This window comes from Nerophis lumbriciformis, linkage group LG24 (genome assembly GCF_033978685.3).
Source record: "Nerophis lumbriciformis linkage group LG24, RoL_Nlum_v2.1, whole genome shotgun sequence".
NCBI classification, from domain to species: Eukaryota; Metazoa; Chordata; class Actinopteri; order Syngnathiformes; family Syngnathidae; genus Nerophis; species Nerophis lumbriciformis.
The window spans coordinates 3,885,166-3,907,668 of NC_084571.2; the positions used below are offsets into that span (position 1 = coordinate 3,885,166).

The 22,503-nt window shown below is 39.5% G+C and overlaps 1 protein-coding gene across 1 annotated transcript in view; it reads left to right on the forward strand.

Annotated features, from left to right (window-relative positions):
- The first annotated feature begins 2,256 nt into the window (after window positions 1-2,256).
- Window positions 2,257-22,503, forward strand: part of map3k3 (mitogen-activated protein kinase kinase kinase 3) — a 50,095-nt gene continuing 29,848 nt past the window's right edge. Inside the window, exons 1-3 of the mRNA XM_061981337.1 lie at window positions 2,257-3,044; window positions 16,549-16,607; window positions 21,812-21,933. Of these exons, the coding sequence (XP_061837321.1) occupies window positions 16,604-16,607; window positions 21,812-21,933 (126 nt within the window). The 5' untranslated portion in view covers window positions 2,257-3,044; window positions 16,549-16,603. The remainder of the gene's footprint in view (window positions 3,045-16,548; window positions 16,608-21,811; window positions 21,934-22,503) is intronic.

Below are 22,503 nucleotides of genomic sequence, written 5' to 3' on the forward strand. Positions count from 1 at the left end.
CTTTTTTCTGCACCTGAAGGATATGTCCTTTTTTTGTGACATTGTTTTGCCTCTATCTGCGCTTTTGATGCCCAGTGCGCACTGGCATTGCACGGCGGGCGGCAAACGTCACAGGTGCAGCAGAGGCAGTTTTACATTTAAAGAGAGGCAGGAAGAATCACTAGGCCTAGATCAGCAGCAGTACTCTGTTGACCTAAAATTGTGTTTTTGTACAATAATATATCTTTGATCATTTAGAAATCATCAGTCAGACTCGTATATGCAAAAAATAAAAAATACGAATTTTTTGTTAATTGCTTTTGGGGGCCCCTTGGTGGCCGCGGGGCCCTAAGCAAGCGCTTAGTACGCTTATGCCTTGGGCCGGCTCTGTATATATATATATATATATACAGGTAAAAGCCAGTAAATTAGAATATTTTGAAAAACTTGATTTATTTCAGTAATTGCATTCAAAAGGTGTAACTTGTACATTATATTTATTCATTGCACACAGACTGATGCATTCAAATGTTTATTTCATTTAATTTTGATGATTTGAAGTGGCAACAAATGAAAATCCAAAATTCCGTGTGTCACAAAATTAGAATATTACTTAAGACTAATACAAAAAAGGGATTTTTAGAAATGTTGGCCAACTGAAAAGTATGAAAATGAAAAATATGAGCATGTACAATACTCAATACTTGGTTGGAGCTCCTTTTGCCTCAATTACTGCGTTAATGCGGCGTGGCATGGAGTCGATGAGTTTCTGGCACTGCTCAGGTGTTATGAGAGCCCAGGTTGCTCTGATAGTGGCCTTCAACTCTTCTGCGTTTTTGGGTCTGGCATTCTGCATCTTCCTTTTCACAATACCCCACAGATTTTCTATGGGGCTAAGGTCAGGGGAGTTGGCGGGCCAATTTAGAACAGAAATACCATGGTCCGTAAACCAGGCACGGGTAGATTTTGCGCTGTGTGCAGGCGCCAAGTCCTGTTGGAACTTGAAATCTCCATCTCCATAGAGCAGGTCAGCAGCAGGAAGCATGAAGTGCTCTAAAACTTGCTGGTAGACGGCTGCGTTGACCCTGGATCTCAGGAAACAGAGTGGACCGACACCAGCAGATGACATGGCACCCCAAACCATCACTGATGGTGGAAACTTTACACTAGACTTCAGGCAACGTGGATCCTGTGCCTCTCCTGTCTTCCTCCAGACTCTGGGACCTCGATTTCCAAAGGAAATGCAAAATTTGCATGGTTGGGTGATGGTTTGGGGTGCCATGTCATCTGCTGGTGTCGGTCCACTCTGTTTCCTGAGATCCAGGGTCAACGCAGCCGTCTACCAGCAAGTTTTAGAGCACTTCATGCTTCCTGCTGCTGACCTGCTCTATGGAGATGGAGATTTCAAGTTCCAACAGGACTTGGCGCCTGCACACAGCGCAAAATCTACCCGTGCCTGGTTTACGGACCATGGTATTTCTGTTCTAAATTGGCCCGCCAACTCCCCTGACCTTAGCCCCATAGAAAATCTGTGGGGTATTGTGAAAAGGAAGATGCAGAATGCCAGACCCAAAAACGCAGAAGAGTTGAAGGCCACTATCAGAGCAACCTGGGCTCTCATAACACCTGAGCAGTGCCAGAAACTCATCGACTCCATGCCACGCCGCATTAACGCAGTAATTGAGGCAAAAGGAGCTCCAACCAAGTATTGAGTATTGTACATGCTCATATTTTTCATTTTCATACTTTTCAGTTGGCCTACATTTCTAAAAATCCCTTTTTTGTATTAGCCTTAAGTAATATTCTAATTTTGTGACACACGGAATTTTGGATTTTCATTTGTTGCCACTTCAAATCATCTAAATTAAATGAAATTAACATTTGAATGCATCAGTCTGTGTGCAATGAATAAATATAATGTACAAGTTACACCTTTTGAATGCAATTACTGAAATAAATCAAGTTTTTCAAAATATTCTAATTTACTGGCTTTTACCTGTATATACGTGAAATACTTGACTTGGTGAATTCTAGCTGTAAATATACTCCTCCCCTTTTAGCCACGCCCCCAACCACGCCCACCCCCTCCCCCCACCTCCCGAAATCGGAGGTCTCAAGGTTGGCAAGAATGCCCTAGATTCTATACATCGTACTGGTTTTGAACAGGAAAACTACCAAAATGGCCGCCGCATCCTTTGATATGTCAGTCTGTGACCATATATAAACAAGCATGTATGGATTTACTTGTCAGATTTCCGAGTGTTCGTGAAGGCAACTCGCGTCACCATCGCTCCGCCCTCAGACGGTGGCGCGCGCTCCTGCGGTCACGAAAAAGAAGTAAAGTGCGCGCGTCCCCGCGGCGCTCATTTAGCGAGTTGAACAATCACAAAAAAACCTCCTGGGAATTTATCAAAAACGTCTTTTCGGGGGAAGCCTCCACCGAGAAAGTGTCACGACGTTTTCGGACAACATGGCGGTGTCTTGGACTTGGACGCTTAAAAGTGGGTTCCGGTGGTGAAATGTCTTTTTTTTTTTCTGTCAGGAAGTTGGATTTAAGTCGCTTGGAAATTATTTTGTGCTTTGTTTTGTTAGAGGGGGGACCACATTTTTGTCATACTTTATCGCTCTGCTGCCGTTGAAAGACAACGTTTGGCTGCCAAATGAACTCCAGGCGAAGTTTTCCGAAGTTTAACGAAGTTTGCTGCTCCTCGGCGCCTTAAGTAAGCTCTTGTTTTGGTTCGCGCTCCTCACAGGCCTGAATTATGGATGAAACTAAAGCCAAGGAGTGATCCAGATGTTTGCCCAGAACATATTCATCACGTTCTCCAAAAAATGCGACGTTCAGGACCACCTCTTCAAGGAGCATTTCCGGTTTAAACCCCCCACGTGACGCTGTTTGTTTTTAACCTGGGAACTGTCGGCGCGCGTGCAGACGCTCACCTGTGCGTGGTCAGACCCACCTGTGCGCGCCATGGCCCGACATGGCGCGACCCACTGAGGAGGATGAAGATGATGATGATGAGGACACACGTCATCGCAGGCCAGGGAGGACACACGTGACACAGGTGAGGCTGTTTGTGACGTCATAAAGAAGTCAAGAAGCATGCATGTGTGTTGACTTGTATGACCTCGGCATGGACCTCCGCCAGGGACAAACTCCTAATGGCCACTTCCTGTTTTCTCGTAATTGGAGCTTTTTTTTCCTTGCTGGAGGTTTTTTTTTCCTACTTGCAAAGCGAGGGGAATGTTGTGGAATGCTCATAAGCAGCAGTTTACAACATTCCGCAGTTTAGCAGATGACTTATTACCAGAGGTGGGACCAAGTCATTGTTTTGCAAGTCACAAGTAAGTCTCAAGTCTTTGCCCTCAAGTCCGAGTCAAGTCCCGAGTCAAGACAGGCAAGCCCCGAGTCAAGTCCAAAGTCAAGACTGGAAAGTCTCAAGTCAAGTCCTAAGTCCTGCATTTTGAGTTTCGAGTCCTTTCAAGTCCTTTTAACCACAGACTAATATATTAACACAGATTGTGTATGCTTTTCAAACGCTGTATTTATTTATTAAAACAAGTGCATTTTAAATTGCAGGAAAGAAAATTGTGCTGACATTGCACTTTATAATAGCACTATTAACCAGTCATTTTAAACATTAACTCATTCCTTTACAGAACAAACACACTGAAGAATAAAGTGCAAATGTACTTATTTGTACAAAAGTGTTAACATTGAAAAAACATGACATATACGTGAACATAACAAAAAAGTTGTACTTTTTATATGTCAGGGCCCTATGCTGCATTGCATCTGCAAAAGACCAAATTAGCCAAGAATCTGTCAGTCATTTGTGCACGATGGGGGACGTAGTATGATGCCACCATGGCTGAAAACTCGCTCAACTGGAGCACTGGAGGCAGGCACTGCCAAGACTCTCATGGCCACTCGGAACAGTGAAGGAAGAGTCTTCATGTTCAATGCCCAGAACAAAAGGGGGGAGAGAGTTGTTTTGGGTTGGTGCACTACTTGTAAGTGTATCTTGTGTTTTTTATGTTGATTTAATTAAAAAAAGAAAGAAAAAAAAAATATTTCTTGTGCGGCCCGATACCAATCGATCCACGGACCAGTACCGGGCCGCGGCCCGGTGGTTGGGGACCACTGAGGTAAACAACCAACAGTATGTCAGAAAGCTAGCTAAAACGGTACACATATTCATAATATAGTATACATTTTAACTGACCTTTATTTTACTATTTTTGTCTTTTTTTAGGTGGCTAAAATACGCGGTGCTGCTGACCGCCGTCTAACGTTACCTGTGATATATTGACTAACATAACCCTGCTTAAAAAAAATCACTGAACAAAAAGTATGAATAAGGTAGTGAACTGCAACAGATTCCCGTGTTTGCAATAACGTTATAACGTTAGCAGTGAGTTTACAGCCTCACTGATTTAACTACACAGCAAATAAAAGTCACGTTACTTAGCCAATAAACGTTATCTTACATTCAAAACTTACCGTTCTTTGTGCAACTTCAAATGCCGGACGAAGTTGGAAGTTGTTGCCTCTCCATCAGTAATTTTCGAACCGCATGTGTTGCATACTGCAAACCGTTTTGTGTTGACCACCTCGTAATTTTTATACCCAAACAAAATTATTTTAGGTATCATTTTTTGTTCACTGGCGTGTGGTTTGGACATGTCTTCTTCGTTGGTTGTCCTGCAATTTGATTGGATGAATGCTGTGTGATGAAAACAAAGTAGATCTAATTTGATTGGCTGTTGTACTGAGACCACACCAGCTGACACACGCAACGCTGATAGACAAGTACACAATGAAAAATACGGAGCGCTCCCGAATAACTTTTTCATCTTTGGGTTTTGGGAAAAGTAGCAAGTCATGTCAAGTCATGTCAATTCAAAAGGCTCAAGTCCAAGTGAAGTCACAAGTCATTGATGTTAAAGTCGAAGTCGAGTTGCAAGTCTTTTTACATTTTGTCAAGTCGAGTCTAAAGTCATCAAATTCATGACTCGAGTCTGACTCGAGTCCAAGTCATGTGACTCGAGTCCACACCTCTGCTTATTACTACAGTGGATTATTGTCAAAATGTAACTGTGGAGAAGTCACAAGTAATGGTTTGGAACATATTAGGGCTGGACGATATGGCTGAAAAGTGTTTCTATTGGTCAATATCGATAATTACTGATTTTTTATGACTTATCAATCAATTAATCAATGTTTATTTATGTAGCCCTAAATCACAAGTGTCTCAAAGGGCTGCACAAGCCGCAACGACATCCTCGGTACAGAGCCCACATAAGGGCAAGGAAAAACTCACCCCAGTGGGACGTCGATGTGAATGACTATGAGAAACCTTGGAGAGGACTGCATATGTGGTTAATAGTGATGGGTTGATGAGGCGTCATGAAGCATTTCGACACAATGCAAAACTGTATTGATACTGTGTCGATACTGTGTCACTAAATACTGTCATCTGCTGGACATTAAAAATCCCTACAGGCAACCTATGGACCGACTCAACTGACACTGATTTTATGACCTAGTATATACAATAATATAAACCAAGTCATTGTATTTCATTTAGGATTATTTCATAACTTCATTTAAATAAAAATATATTTTTTATCTTTTTTAGATACAGTCAATAAATAATGTGAACATGTATCATAACATAGAAATCTAAGAGAACGTGTTGTGAATGAGGATGCTTGTGGACTGGGAAATTATTATTTTTTTTTTTTTACACAATTTTATTAAAAAAAAACAACAGTTTTTCCAACGTATTCAATTTTAGACGCTTTCTCTTCTTAGTTATTATTTCTCCGGCTGTAGAAAAGACCGGCTCACAGGGCACAGAGGAGGCGTCAGTGCGACACAGTTCGCGTATCGGTCACGTGACCAAAACAGCTCATGATCGGTCACGTGACTTTCTAAAAGCGGTACGCGCACCGACACAGGGTTTTGCTCTATGAGCTCGACGCATGCGCCGATGCATCGGTGTTGCCGGACCCATCACTGGTGGTCAGAGGTGGGTAGTAACGCGCTACATTTACTCCGTTACATCTACTTGAGTAACTTTTGGGATAAATTGTACTTCTAAGAGTAGTTTTAATGCAACTTACTTTTACTTTTACTTGAGTATATTTATAGAGAAGAAACGCTACTTTTACTCCGCTACTTTTATCTACATTCAGCTCGCTACTCGCTACTAATTTTTATCGATCTGTTAATGCACGCTTTGTTTGTTTTGGTCTGTCAGACAGACCTTCAAAGTGCCTGCGTTACTGGTGACGTTTCACTCCGTTCCACCAATCAGATGCAGTCACTGGTGACGTTGGACCAATCAAACAGAGCCAGGCGGTCACATGACCTGACTTAAACAAGTTGAAAAACTTATTGGGGTGTTACCATTTAGTGGTCAATTGTACGGAATATGTACTGTACTGTGCAATCTACTAATACAAGTTTCAATCAATCAATCAAAAGTGTGAAGGAAAAAAGACACTTTTTTTATTTCAAACGTACATCCCGTCACAAGCCTAAAGACTGACTGCACAGTTCCTGTCTTCACAATAAAAGTGCCGCTCCATCGCGCCTGCGCTTTCAAAATAAGAGTCTCCGAAAGCCAGCGCAAACAAGCTAGCAAGCTACGGAATTCGCCGCCAATGTATTTCTTGTAAAGTGTGTGAAAACGAATATGGAAGCTGGACAAATAAGATACTAAAAACCAACCACTTTCATGTGGTATTAGACAGAAAGGAGGAACTTTTTTTCTCCTGCATTTGAAAACGTGGACGTTAAGCACTGCTGTCTGATTACAATCAATGCAAGTCATCAGAATCAGGTAATACACCAACTTATATTCTTGTCAACATGAAAGAAAGGAATCTATATGTGTTAAACATGCATGTATATTCATTAAAACACCTTTAACATGTAAACAAAAACGGCAAAATAAATAAATATAAATGATATACTGTATATATCAATGTATGTGTATATATGTATATATATATATATATATATATATATATATATATATATATATATATATGATATGTGTGTGTATGTTACTCATCAGTTACTCAGTACTTGAGTAGTTTTTTCACAACATACTTTTTACTTTTACTCAAGTAAATATTTGGGTGACTACTCATTACTTTTACTTGAGTAATAAATCTCTAAAGTAACAGTACTCTTACTTGAGTACAATTTCTGGCTACTCTACCCACCTCTGCTGGTGGTTAACCCCCCCCCCCCCCCCCCCTCCCCTCTAGGGGAGACCGAAAGCAATGGATGTCGAGTGGGTCTGACATAATATTGTGAAAGTCCAGTCCATAGTGGATCCAACATATCAGCGAAAGTCCAGCCCATAGTGGATCCAACTTAATAGTGAGAGTCCAGTCCATATCAATTATTATGCAAAATAAGGACTGGGAGAAAAATATGTTAAATGTAAACAAAATGTAACCTTCCTCTGGTTATAATCCTCTCAGCTATCAAGGCAGCAAAGAAAGGAAATGTCAACACGAGCATGAAAAACCCACAATAAACACTTAACAATAACCTCTTAAAATGAAGGTGCAAAAATAAGGAATATGTACAAAACTCAAAACACGTTGACACGTGTATTTTTTGAATAAAAACAGAATACAATGATTTGCTAATCCTTTTAAACTTGTATTCAACTGAATAGACCGCAAAAACAAGATATTTAATGTTCGAACTGAAAAACTAATTATTTTTTTGGCAAATAATCATTAACTACAAATTTAATGGCAGGGGCGTTTTTACCACTGTGTTACATGGCCTTTCCTTTTAAAAACACTCAGTAAACGTTTGGGAACTAACAATTCTAGTAAATTTTGCATTGACTTAGTGCAGCTGGGATAGGCTCCAGCCCTGTCACGACCCTTGAAAGTAGGGCTGGGCGATAAAAACGATATCAATATACAATGCATCCAGAAATTTTTCATAGTGCTTCACTTTTTCCACGTTTTGTTATGCTGCAGCCTTATTCCAAAGTGGAATTAATTCATTTTTATCCTCAACATTCTACAGACAATACCCCATAATAACAATCTGATTTTTTATTTTTTTTAGCAAATGTATTAAAAAGAAAAAACAAAAATATCATATGTACGTATAAGTATTAACAGCCTTTGCTCAACACTTTGGCACCAATTACAGCTCCAAGTCTTTTTGAAGAGCTCGCTACACATGTACAGAGACATCCTGGATAAAAACCCAACGCTTCCCATCCAACCTGATGGCGCTTAAGAGGTGTTGCAAAGAGGAATGGGCGAAACTGCCCAAACATAGGTGTGCCCAGCTTGTGGCGTCGCATTCAAAAAGAATTGAGGCTGTAATTGGTGCCAAAGGTGCATCTACAAAGTATTCTGCAAAGGGTATGAATACTTATGTACATGTGATTGTTTTAGTTTTAATAAAGTTGCAAACATTTTTTTTTACTTTTCACATTGTCATTACAGGGTATTGTGTGTAGAATTTTGAGGACAAAAATGAATGTATTCCATTTTGGAACAAGGCTGTAACATAAAAAAACATGGAAAAAGTGAAGCTTTATGAATACTTTCCGGATGCATTGTATATTGATATCGTTTTATCGCCCAGCCCTACTTTCGAAGGTCGCGGGGGGTCTGGAGCCTATCCCAGCTGCACTCGGGCGGAAGGCACAATCTAAGTCAATGTAAAATGTACTAGTATTGTTATAAATCAGATGCTGTATTAAAATTGTGGTGTAATGAAGTTGCAAAAAAATTTTTTTACTTTTTATATTGTCATTACGGGGTATTGTGTGTAGAATTTTGAGGACAAAAATGAATTTATTCCATTTTGGAACAAGGCTGTAACATAACAAAACGTGGAAAAAGTGAAGTACTATAAAAACTTTCCGGATGCATTGGATATTGATATTCTGGAGCCTATCCCAACTGCACTCTGGCGGAAGGCACAATATTAAAATTGTGGTTTAATGAAGTTGCCATTTTTTTTTAATAACTTTTCACATTGTCCATCCATCCATCCATCTTCTTCCGCTTATCCGAGGTCGGGTCGCGGGGGCAGCAGCCTAAGCAGGGAAGCCCAGACTTCCCTCTCCCCAGCCACTTCGTCCAGCTCCTCCCGGGGGATCCCGAGGCGTTCCCAGGCCAGCCGGGAGACATAGTCTTCCCAACGTGTCCTGGGTCTTCCTCGTGGCCTCCTACCGGTCGGACATGCCCTAAACACCTCCTTAGGGAGGCGCTCGGGTGGCATCCTGACCAGATGCCCGAACCACCTCATCTGGCTCCTCTCCATGTGGAGGAGCAGCGGCTTTACTTTGAGCTCCCCCCGGATGACAGAGCTTCTCACCCTATCTCTAAGGGAGAGCCCCGCCACCCGGCGGAGGAAACTCATTTCGGCCGCTTGTACCCGTGATCTTGTCCTTTCGGTCATAACCCAAAGCTCATGACCATAGGTGAGGATGGGAACGTAGATCGACCGGTAAATTGAGAGCTTTGCCTTCCGGCTCAGCTCCTTCTTCACCACAACGGATCGATACAGCGTTCACATTGTCATCACGGGGTATTGTGTGTAGAATTTTGAGGACAAAAATTAATGTATTCCATTTTGGAACAAGGCCGTAACATAACAAAATGTGGAAAAAGTGAATACTTTCCGTATGCACTGTATACAGCAATAGACACGTAATGGATTTCAATAAAAAATGTGTTTGATAAAAAGTAAAAATGTTTGTCTAACTTGTCGAAAAAAATAGTGAAGAAAGATTGGTTGCATGAACAAAGCCAGGTTTCTCTTTGTTTACATTTTCACACTTAACCATTTTATTACACTTTATTAAATATTTCTTAGGTATTTTTTATTTCTGCACCCTCATTTTAAGAGGTTGTTGTTAAGTGTTTAATGTAATTTTCAAATTTTGTTTACATTTATCGAGTGTTTTCCGTGCTTGTGTTGACATTTCCTTTCCATCTTGATATCTGAGGGGATTATATTTAGAGGAAGGTTACATTTTGAATAAAAATGTTTGCGTTTAATATATTTCTCTCCTGGTGCTTATTTTCCTTAGGTAAAAATAGCAATAATTATGGATATCGAGCGATATAAAACACTTAATCGTGATACAGCTTTCAGCCATGATTGTAGGTTAAAAAGACAATTCCGTTCTTGTCCATGCAGAACATTAGAGGCCTGTTTAACGTCCACATGATCGCGAGCCTGAGCGGGAACAAGGACTGGGAAAAACAGCCTCAGACTAAACACATCCAGGGCCCGAGAGAAGAGGGGGGAGGAAAATCCTTGTAAATCCTGCTAGTCCTCGAAATGCGATACAAGGAAAATAAAGCGGGCACAGCTGAGTGGACTGGCAGAGTGCTGCCTCTTCCGCCGCTGAATTCCCCACATTCCGCTCGGAAGCTAATCACAATCAGGGGAGAAATGGAGGGCAGCGGTAGGCAGAGGTCATACAGCATGGGTAGTGCTGGAGATTCCCAGCATCCCCTGAAGTAACCACCCCCGTCCTGCCCCGATGGTATTTATTGACGAAATAAACGGTTGTGATGATGAAGTTGCAGGGTTTAATCACCTTCCAGTGTGCCAGCGGCGGATGCTTGAAAGCAACGCGGAAACGCAGACGGACGTACCGGGCATTCCTGTGGGTGATTATTACCCAGAAGTCCGATGGGTTGCGCTGATGCTGCCCGTGCCGAGTACAGAACAGCTTTCCCATGTTCTCGTCCAAGAGAGGCTTTTCATCCCAGCTCCAATAACAATTCCACTTGTACTGTCAACATTGTTTACTACTTCAAGATCTTTGGGGGTTTCTGTGATTTAGGGCATAAATCCCTGATAGTCAGCCTTCAGTCTCAAGTGGAATACTACTTTTCAATAAGTATTAAAAAAAAATTGATTCGCGATTCTTATGTGTAATGATTTTTCATCGATTAAAAAAAAATCTAAAATCTGTCTGGTCCAGCCACTTGAGTAAATGTTTGGGTAAAATTTTATCAAACAAAAAACAGTTTTCTTTTAAGTAATATAGAAATGGATCAGAGCTGTTTATCTATTTTATGGAGGAATGTAGTTAATCATAGAACTGGCACCCAATGTTATTAAATGATAGATTTTGAATCGAGAATTGTTTTGAATCGAGAATCGATTCGTAATCGAATCGAATCGAATCGTGTGGTGCCCAAAGATTCACAGCCCAAATAAGTATACTGTGTACTAGGGCTAGGCTGGGGGTCAGCAACCCGCGGCTCTAGAGCCACATGCGGCTCTTTAGCGGCGCCTTGGTGGCTCCATGGAGCTTTTTCAATAATGTATGGAAATGGAAAAAAAATGGGGGGGGAAATATGTTTTTTGTTGTAATATGGTTTCTGTAGGAGGACAAACACGACACAACCCTTCCTAATTGTTAGAAAGCCCACTGTTTAATATGTTTGTGCCTCACTGATGGGAGTATTTGGTGAGCGCCATTTTGTCCTACTAATTTCAGCGGCCCTTGAACTCACCGTTGTGTGGACTGTGACTCAACAGTTTGTTTACATGTACAACTTTCTCCGATGCAGCCACAAAAAGACGTGTTTTATGCCACTCCTTCTTTGTCTCATTTTGTCCACCAAGCGTTTTATACTGTGCGTGAATGCACAAATGTGAGCTTTGTTGATGTTATTGACTTGTTATGGAGTGCTAATCAGGAATATTTGGTCAGTGCATGACTGCAAGCTAATCCATGCTAACATGCTATTTAGGCTAGCTGTATGTACATATTGCATAATTATGCCTCATTTGGAGGTATATTTGAGCTCATTTAATGTACTTTACTTATGTCCTCTGTGTATTTAGTTTATTTTTGTTTCCTGACACATTATCTGTATGTAATATTGGCTACATTTTTGTGTGCCATGTTGTTCCAGACCACAGCAAACGTTACCCAGCTTGCAAAGATTTTAATAAATCCATTAGAAGAAGACAGCCAGCTGTTTCCTTTAACTTTGACACACACATCTATACCTTTGGCCATTCTAAGACATTTCCATGAGTTATCTCACCCTCTGAGAAGTTTTACATTTATCCAATGTTGTAAAAACGTGTAGAATAAATATTACTTTTCAACATTTCTGTCAAAGATTTGCGTCAGCCTGCGACACATAGTCATTTTGATAGTACGCTAATATAGCTAATTAGCCACTTAAATCATGTGTTGCCATCATTATAACACTTATATAAGTCTTTTAATTTTTTGTGGCTCCAGACCGATTACTTTTATGTATTTGTGGTCCAATATGGCTCGTTCATCATTTTGGGTTGCCGACCCCTAGGCAATATGGCTGAAAACTGTATCTTGATATAAGTGTTTTATATCAGCCGATATCCATAATTATTGATATTTTAAAATGGAAAATAAGGACTAGGAGATAAAACTATTAAATGTAAGCATTTTATTTCAAATTTAACCTTACTCTGGTTATGATGCCATACTTGCCAACCTTGAGACCTCCGATTTCGGAAGATGGTGGGGGTGCGGGGCGGGGGTGGTCCCGGGGGGCGTGGTTAAGAGGGGAGGAGTATATTTACAGCTAGAATTCACCAAGTCAAGTATTTCATATATATATATATATATATATATATATATATATATATATATATATATATATATATATATATATATGTATATATATATATATATGTATATAAAAATACTTGACTTTCAGTGAATTCTAGTTATATATATATATATATATATATATATATATATATATATATATATATATTATTATATATATATAAATAAATAAGAAAAATATTTGAATTTCAGTGTTCATTTATTTACGCATATACACACACATAACACTCATCTACTTATTGTTGAGTTAAGGGTTGAATTGTCCATCCTTGTTCTATTCTCTGTCACTATTTTTCTAACCATGCTGAACACCCTCTCTGATGATGCATTCTGCTTCGTCTCCTTGTTGTGTGCGCAGTTGTGCACTGCACTCTCTAAAAGCCCTAGATGTTATTGTCACATATGCATGTACAGTAGATGGCAGTATTGTCCTGTTTAAGAGTGTCACAACATTGCTGTTTACGGCAGACAAACTGCTTTACGGACGTGAAAACAGGCTGTCGACACGTCACTCAGGTCCGCATGAATTTCGGGAGATTTTCGGGAGAAAATTTGTCCCGGGAGGTTTTCGGGAGAGGCGCTGAATTTCGGGAGTCTCCCGGAAAATCCGGTAGGGTTGGCAAGTATGTATGATGCCCTCAGCTGTTAAGTCAGAAAGGAAAGGAAAAGTCAACACAACCATAAAAAAACAATCAATGTAAATAAAATTCTCAAATCACATTGAACACTTAACAATAACATCTTAAAATGGTGGGAAAATAAGGAATATGTCAGTAATGCTTAAGGACGAAGTCTAAAAACGTAAACGTAGAGAATCCTGAGAATAACTTTTCTGTGGGTTTAGTGCCAGGAAGCTACAGCTGTGCTCTAAAGGGTGAGCGCGGCTAAGGTGGTGTGGTATTGGTGGGGACGAGTGCCCTGCATCATTTACAGACGGTCTGTTTGAAGAATAGACACTTCTCAGTATGTATTTAAAAACTACTCGCCTGATTTTCTGAAAGTTTGCCTGTGCTAAAGCGTGATAACACACGCAAAGCTGATTTACCTAACTAGTGCACAGAGGATAGCGTCTCTTTTGAGAGCAGGATAAGGAGAATTTATGCTGATGAAAAGAATGCTCGCAATACTGGGAGAAGAAGATGCAAATATAATCACTCATCACGCATGGTGTGATCTATCAAGAATGAAACTGTTGGGCGGGCGCTGTTTTGCGTCTTTTTTTAAAATTAAGTACGTCTGAAAAGTATGTGCAAACCAGCGCGGTTACGTCCAAATGCTTGTGCAAAGACAGACGATGGAAAGAGAATCCTCCGTCCTACGTGTGTGTGTCAAGTGTCAACATATTTGGACTGTCAAAAATAAAAAATAATAGACATGCGGTATGTATGTTCGGCAATATAAATTTATGTTTTATAGCTGCTGGATGACTGAAGGGGCTGATTACAACAAATTCAATTGATGCGTTTTGGTGTCTGCTGGTGTTTTTTTTTAAAAAGTCGTCCATTTTTTAAAATTAGGCATTGTTATAATATATCATCTATATAAAAACATGCGATATGCATTTTCTTGCGTTTTTAACTTCAGATCATTTTGTTTCTGTTGTCTGGATTGTGAGTCCCATGTTGCTGAAAAGGTATGACAGATTATAGATCTTGCTGCGAGTTCAACATCATCGCACACAGGTTGTGGAACATAATAACATCAGTGTGGAGGGAAATGAGTATTTCCATGGCCACAGCCAGTAGTAGTAAGAGAAAAAACCTTGTTTGAAGCAGGCGGCCTGCCTCAGTTTTCCATTGCACACGCAGTATTAGTAGAGCACATGCAACTTGCCCATTAATAGTACACATAATTTAATACTTTGCACACGCTGTTTAGCACTTGTTATTTGGATATTAGTAGATCAGGTCCAAAGTGTACGTCCGTAACTTTTCACTCAAACTGCCAACAAGATTAATACCGAAGATGCAGAGGTTCTGTGGAGGTTAATGTGTGTCTCTATTACGGGAACTTTTGTTTGACATTGAATTTTTGGCGTTTTAATTTTGTGAACTGTTTTTTTTTACATCAAATTATGCATTGAATAAATATTTTTGAGCAAATTTTGTGTGTTTAAAAAAACAGTTTGTTAAAATACAGTGTTTTAAAAATCTGTGAGTAAAAATTCAATGCAAAAAAAATCTTTGTATAAAAATTCAGTGTAAAAAAAATATTTGCAGAAACATTTGTTGCTTCAAAACTCAAGGCTCACGTCCAGTAAAATAAGACCGAAGCAATCGATCCTGTGTCAGAACCAGCCAATGAGGCGCTTCAGTCTTATTTTTCCGGAAGCGGTTAAGTTTTGAAACAAGTATTTCTGCACTGAAATTCTTTCTGCACATAATTTGAATTCTTTACCTTTATTTTTTTTATACTCAAAATAATTTCTGCACTGATTTTGTTTTCCTGCGCTGAATTTTTATACACTGAATTATTTTCTACACTGAATTTCTTTCTGCAGTGAATTTTTATACACTTAATTTTGTCTGCACTTAATTTTTTACACAATGTTTTTCTGCACTGAATTTGTTTCATGTTGAATTATTCTGCACTGATTTTTAGACACTGAATTATTTCTGCATTGAATTTTTTACAGTGAATTTCTTTCTGCACTGAATTTTTCTACATTGAATTTTGTCTGCACTTAATTTTTTACACAAAATGTTTTTTTGCACTGAATTTTTTTATGCTGAATTATTCTGCACTGATTTTTATACACTGAAGTATTTCTGCATTTAATTTTTTTACATTGAATTTTTCTGCACGGAATATTTTTCTGCACTGAATTTATTACATTGATTGTTTTTATTCACTGAATAATTTCTTCACTGATTTTTTTTCTGCACTGAATTCTTTACATTGCATTTTTTTATACACTGAATAATTTCTGCACTGATTTTTTTTCTAGACCGAATTTTCTTTCTGTGCTTAATTTGTATACACTGATTATTTTTCTGCATTTAATTTTTTACACAAAATTTATTTCTGCACCAAATTTTTTTACACTGAATAATGTCTGCACTGATTTTCTTTCTGCGCTGAATCTTTATACACTGAATTTCCTTCTGCACTGAATATTTATACACTGATTTTTTTTACACAAATGTTTTTCTGCACTCAATTTTTTTCTATGCTGAATTTTTTTGCACTGATTTTTGTACACTGAATTTTTTCTGCACTGAAAATTTTACACAAAATGTTTTTCTGCACGGAATTTTTTTCTACGCTGAATTTTTCTGCTCTGGTTTTTATACACTGAATTATTTCTGCACGGAATTTTATGCACTGATTCTTCTGCGCCAATTTTTTTACACTGAACTTCTTTAGACTGAATTTTTTCACTGATGTTTTTACATTGAATTTTATCAAACTGACTTTTTTTAACACACATATTTTCCTCACACTTTTTCATTCAATTGTCAGCATAATTTAATGTAAAAAAAATGTGTTCACAAAATTCCAATGCAAAAAATTCATTTGCATCCAGTATCCAAAAAGGTTTCTTAATAAAGACATTCGATTCCGCCACACAGAAGGGAACAGACTAGTTGCTGCCAGTGCAGCTTGACTCTCCGATATTTCCCACATTAGGAATCAGCTTGTCTGCTCGCAAAGCACAGCTCTGTTTTATCTCGACCCACTTGTTGTCAAGCACTTTCCCGTCAGTCGGCTTTCCCTCGACGGCTCTCCTACTTTACTTTGTTTACCGTCAAGATGGCAGCGCTTGCATCCTGACAATTGTTGCACGTCTGGCTGATAACCTTTGTCTTCTCCTGTCTGACTCACATCCTTCTACTGTGTCTGCAAAAGAAAACATCAACAAAAGCCTTATTATGAAGACTAATGAGTAAATATGTGTTTATGTTGACTACAGTTGGCCTGGCAGCGCTTCTGAAGATTGGTTTGAGGACCACGCAAGCATCGCAGCAATGAGTAAGTCCTCAAAACGCTGATGTGGGACTTTTTAGGTTTTCTCATAAATCACACATGGTTACGATGACCCCTCCAACCCCCCTCCCACCATGAGGCCCATCAGAACAGCCGCTGCAGACTCCGGAGGGTGAAGGATTGGGTTTCCGTGCCGTAAGACACCGGTTTCTGGTTCTCCCTGCAGCCCTGAAGCCGTGTGATGTCGGTCCAAGCTACACATGTGGCATGTTTTCTCTCCGTGAGCCCGTCATGAGAGGCAAAACCTGACCAGAGATCAAACGTGGGAGTCGGCAGATTTTTCAAAAATTCGTCCTTGTACGCCTCAACACGCCATTGGACGCCATTTCTTTGCAGTTCACATCCTCTTAAAGGGGAACTGCACTTTTTGGGATTTTTTTCTGATCATTCACAATCCTTATGCAAGACAAGAACACATGTTTTTATTTTTTTTTATTGCATTTTTTAAATCCAGCACTTTTGTTTAAATAAATGATAAATGGGTTATACTTGCATAGCGCTTTTCTACCTTTAAGGTACTCAAAGCGCTTTTTCACAAAGATCCAAAACTTTTACTATATACACAAAATAACTATTCCTCTCAAATATTGTTTACAAATCTGTGTTCATGAGCATTTCTTCTTTGCCAAGATAATCCATCCCACCCCACAAGTGTGGCATATCAAGATGCTGATTAAACAGCATGATTATTGCTAGAGATGTCCGATAATGGCTTTTTGCCAATATCCGATATTCTGATATTGTCCAACTCTTAATTACAGATTCCGATATCAACTGATACCGATATATACAGTCGTGGAATTAACACATTATTATGCCAAATTTTGTTGTGATGCCCCGCTGGATGCATTAAACGATGTAACAAGGTTTTCCAAAATAGGTTGAGGTGAGGGGGGGGGGTATATTGTAGCGTCCCGGAAGAGTTAGTGCTGCAAGGGGTTCTGGGTATTTGGTCTGTTGTGTTTATGTTGTGTTACGGTGCGGATGTTCTCCCGAAATGTGTTTGTCATTCTTGTTTGATGTGGCGCATATTTGTAACAGTGTTAAAGTTGTTTATATGGCCACCCTCAGTGTGACCTGTATGGCTGTTGACCAAGTATGCTTGCATTTACTTGTGTGTGTGAAAAGCCGTAGATTTTATGTGATTGGGCCGGCACGCAAAGGCAGTACCAGTGCCTTTAAGGTTTATTGGCGCTCTATACTTCTCCCTACGTCCGTGTAAAACATAGCGGCGTTTTAAAAAGTCATACATTTTACTTTTTGAAACCGATACCGATAATTTTGAAATCGATAATTTCCGATATAAGATTTTAAAGCATTTATCGGCTGATAATATCGGCAGTCCCATATTATCGGACATCCCTAATTTTTGCACAGGTGTGCCTTAGGCTGCCGACAATAAAAGATCACTCTGAAATGTTCAGTTTTTATCACACAGCACAATGCCACAGATGTCGCAAGTTTTGAGGGAGCTTGCAGTTGGCATGCTGACTCCCTAAAATGTCCAACCAAGCTGTTGCCCGTGAATTGAATGCTCATTTCTCTACCATAAGCCAGTTCTAAAGGCGTTTCAGAGAATTTGGCAGTACATCCATCCGGCCTCACAACCGCAGACCACATGTAACCACACCAGCCCAGGACCTCCACATCCAGCAGGTGCACCTCCATGATAGTCTGAGACCTGCCACCCGGACAGCTGCTGCAACAATTGGTTTGCATAACAATTGCTGCACAAACTGTGAGAAACTGTGTCAGGGAAGCTCATCTGCATGCTGGTCGTCCTCATCGGGGTCACGACCTGACCAACTTGGGTGGGCAAAAGCTCACATTCGATGGCATCTGGCATTATAGGTGGGGGAAATAATAGATTTTTTAGATGCATCGCAATTCGGACATTGACAATTATAAAATCAATTCATAAATGTCAATAATTCATAAGCGATTTATTTATTCTACATAAAGTAATGCAGACAGTTCTAAAATTTCGCTGACTGCCTAGACGCCCAATATAGCGAAACTTCACATTTCAGAGTGGCCTTATTGTGGGTAGCCTAAGGCACACCTGTGCAATAATCATGCTGTTTAATCAGCATCTTGATATGCCACACCTGAGAGGTGGCATGGATTATCTTGGCAAAGAAGAAATGCTCATTAACACAGATTTAGACAGCTTTGTGAACAATATTTGAGAGGAATAGGTCTTTTGTGTATATAGTGAAAGTTTTAGATCTTTGAGTTTAAATGGGAGCTAAAACAAAAGTGTTGTTTCAATTTTAATTCAGTATAGTTTGTAAAATATGACAAGTATGAGGTTGCTAACAATGCAGGTAATGAGAGTATACTATTCTGCCCGTAAAGCTCTGTAAAAAAAACATCCAAAACCGCCAACAATACTTAATTTACATGAATATTAACCAAGTATTGGCAATATTGTTATTATAAGCGCTAATGGGGACAATCTATGAGGGCTCCAGGTTCGATTCCACCTTACGCCATCTTAGTCACTGCCGTTGTGTCTTTGGGCAAAGACGCTTTACCCACCTGCCTCAAGTGCTACCGTCACTGGTTTGAATGTAGCTTAAAAATGTAGATAATGGGGTTCACTACATAAAGCGCTTTTATGTCTCAGGAGGAAAAAAGCGCTATATAAATATAACTTACAATCTATATTTAGCGGTGCCATGATCTGAGAGAGCTAACTATCTCATGCAGCTACAGTGTTGAGATAGTGAGCCGCCGCATTGCCTCCGAGTTGGTGAAAGTTAAATTTAGGACATAAATCATGCCTCTACTGGATAGTAGCAGGTTATACCTATAAAACGAGAGGTTGGTCAAATTTTTTTTTTGGATTAAACCTGCATGAGAAATATGATTATTCTTCATCTAAACGGGAAGTTATAAACATCCCACCAGCCGGCATCCCAGTGAGAGCAGACATTGTACAGTCAGTGAGTGTTTTATTATCTTGGCAGTTTGTATGTATTGTTTAGCAATACTACTACTTGCTGGACCTGCTTATCACTCAGCTTCTAAAACTTGTAGCTCATCCTTCTTATATTCAGGCTCAAAAATAAAAAAATATATATAACGTAGTCATTGTTGTCTCTCATGAAGTATAACTTGACTATTAAATCAAATCAAAGTTGTACACAGCACAACTGTGTACCAAAAAAAGAAGAGAAAAACACACACAGCACCATTGACAATAATAAAACAAAAACAGAGCACGGCATGGCACTGAGTATTTGAGGAAAAGCGCTACCTTTGAGGCATCTACAGTGGAGAAAAACTCAAATTAACTCCATCTAAAAAAAATAGTATGAAACTTATGATAAAAAATATATGTAAATTATTAAAGCTGCAAGCAGCGTTGGACGGGACCGACTTTGAGGGCTCATAAAATCCAAACCGGAGCAGTAATTAAAAATCAACTTTTAATCAGAAGGGTTCAATCTCGGGCAGCACGGTGGCGGAGGGGTTAGTGCATCTGCCTCACAGTACGAAGGTCCTGAGTAGTCTGGGGTTCAATCCCGGGCTCGGGATCTTTCTGTGTGGAGTTTGCGTGTTCTCCCCGTGACTGCGTGGGTTCCCTCCGGGTACTCCGGCTTCCTCCCACCTCCAAAGACATGCACCTGGGGATAGGTTGATTGGCAACACTAAATTGGCCCTAGTGTGTGAATGTGAGTGTGAATGTTGTCTGTCTATCTGTGTTGGCCCTGCGATGAGGTGGCGACTTGTCCAGGGTGTACCCCGCCTTCCGCCCGATTGTAGCTGAGATAGGCTCCAGCGCCGCCCGCGACCCCGAAGGAAATAAGTGGTAGAAAATGGATGGATGGGATGGATGGGTTCAATCTCTCTCCTGTGCTTATTTGAAGCCGACACGACAAACGCGCTCAGAGGAGATAATGTTTAAAAAAAGGTGACTGTTTTTACACAACTTTTGTTTTGAAGGGGGAGTTGCAAACTTCCTGTTGATTTTTGCTGGGGGTTGTCAGTGTATGAAATATAGGTCGAAGTGAGACCTACATAGAGGTTTTTGTTTCATGTCTCTACGACATTCCTACTGGGAGTTACGGGCAGTTTTGTCTGTGTTTTCTTCCTAGGGTGCGCTAGTGCGCAATTTTGAGTTTTGGGGTTTGGTTTTTTGATTAGATCGCAATTTTCGCCAGTTCTGATGTGTGTGTCCAATTTGGTGAGTTTTGAAGCATGTTAAGGGGATCAAATTACAGCTCAAAGAGGCGGCGGTATAATAATAAAACGCTAGAAATACAATAGGGTCCTCTGTCCCTAAAAATATAAATAACACATTAATAAGTCAATAATACATAACATTGAGAGAATAATAGTAATATAAATAATTAGAATACAAAATAACACAATAAATAATTTTAAAAAAAACATAAGAGTTTAACATGATCAGTAAAAAGTCTGATTAAAAAGGACTAGTAGTGTTGTTGTTATTGAAGGGAAAGCGAACGTTGTGATGCGTCTGAAATTCATACGCCGCCATATACCTAAAATTAGCAAAATAGGTAAATATTACATGTTATTATGAATGAGCTTTTTACTACATTACGTATATACTCCGTATATAAAACCTTGATGGAGGGTTTTGGATGTTTTTTTAGAGCGCTTTATAGGCGGAATAGAGCAACACCCATTGGCTCCATTGTTAGCTGACTTTTGCTAGCATTTATTTATGATTTAGAATACATTAAAAAAAAAAGAAAAACATATGTGCTCTTGTCTTACATAAGGATTGTGAATGATGGGCAAAATTCCCCCAAAAAGTGCAGTTCCGCTTTTAAACCATTGCTATCCATTTTATAGCATAACATGCTCCTAAAACCACCTTTTACGCCGAGCGGTTGAGTCCAGGAAGTGTAAGTTGCGGTGTGTCGGCGTAAATAGCGCGATAGCGACGCAGTGTGAGGCGCCAATGAAGTTGACAAAGAAGAGGAAAGTCACAAGGTAAACAAAGGACAACAATGGAGGACATCTTTCTTCTGACCATTCTAAAAGTGACCGTTCTACAGCCACCAAATAACCCACTGTGTCTAGCCCCGCCTCTTTAAGGCACTCGTTAGAAACAGAGGGTTTTATAGTTATTTTTTTACAACTTACAATAAAACTAAAAGTCGCGAAACGGCACTACATTGTGAAATCTTGTCATTTTGTCATCGCTTCAGATGAACGACAGGCTCTCCACTCCATCATGAAGGACCTCGTAGCCCTGCAGATGACGCGGCGCCAGCCCGTCCTGCCATACGACGGCGGCAAACTGAAGACGCCAACTCAGGCTAACAGACAGGTGGGCGGGGCTTAAATCGATGTACACTTACACACATTTCCACTCGTCTAGCCATTTTCTTTGCTGTTTGGGTGAGCTGGAGCTGTGAGACAGTGTTTCCCACAGGACCGCAACATATTTGTGGCAGTGATGGGTTTCGGGGGATTCCCAATGACATTATCGTTGAATTTAAATTAAATTAAAAATGTTAAAATTATTTAAAAATATGTTTTTAATAAATAAAACAAATTATCAATACAAAATATACATAAAGAATTTAATTAATTGGCCGTGACTCATTTTTCTGTAATTGTAACATAGAGGAATAACAATATTGAAGACTAAAAGTGATTTTAAAAAAAAACATGAAAAACCAAAACACAAGAAATACTAATTAACTTTGCATCTTTTTGTCGTTTTTTTCTTTTAATCCCACAAACAATGACGGATACGTAGTTTCATGTCAGTCTTCAAAAGTATCCAATAAGACAAGAAAAAGTTGCTTGGTTTGATGCTCGACTCTTTTTCAAAAAAGATGATTTGTATGGTGTTTTGATGTTGATACTGATATTGATATCAGTTTAGTATCCA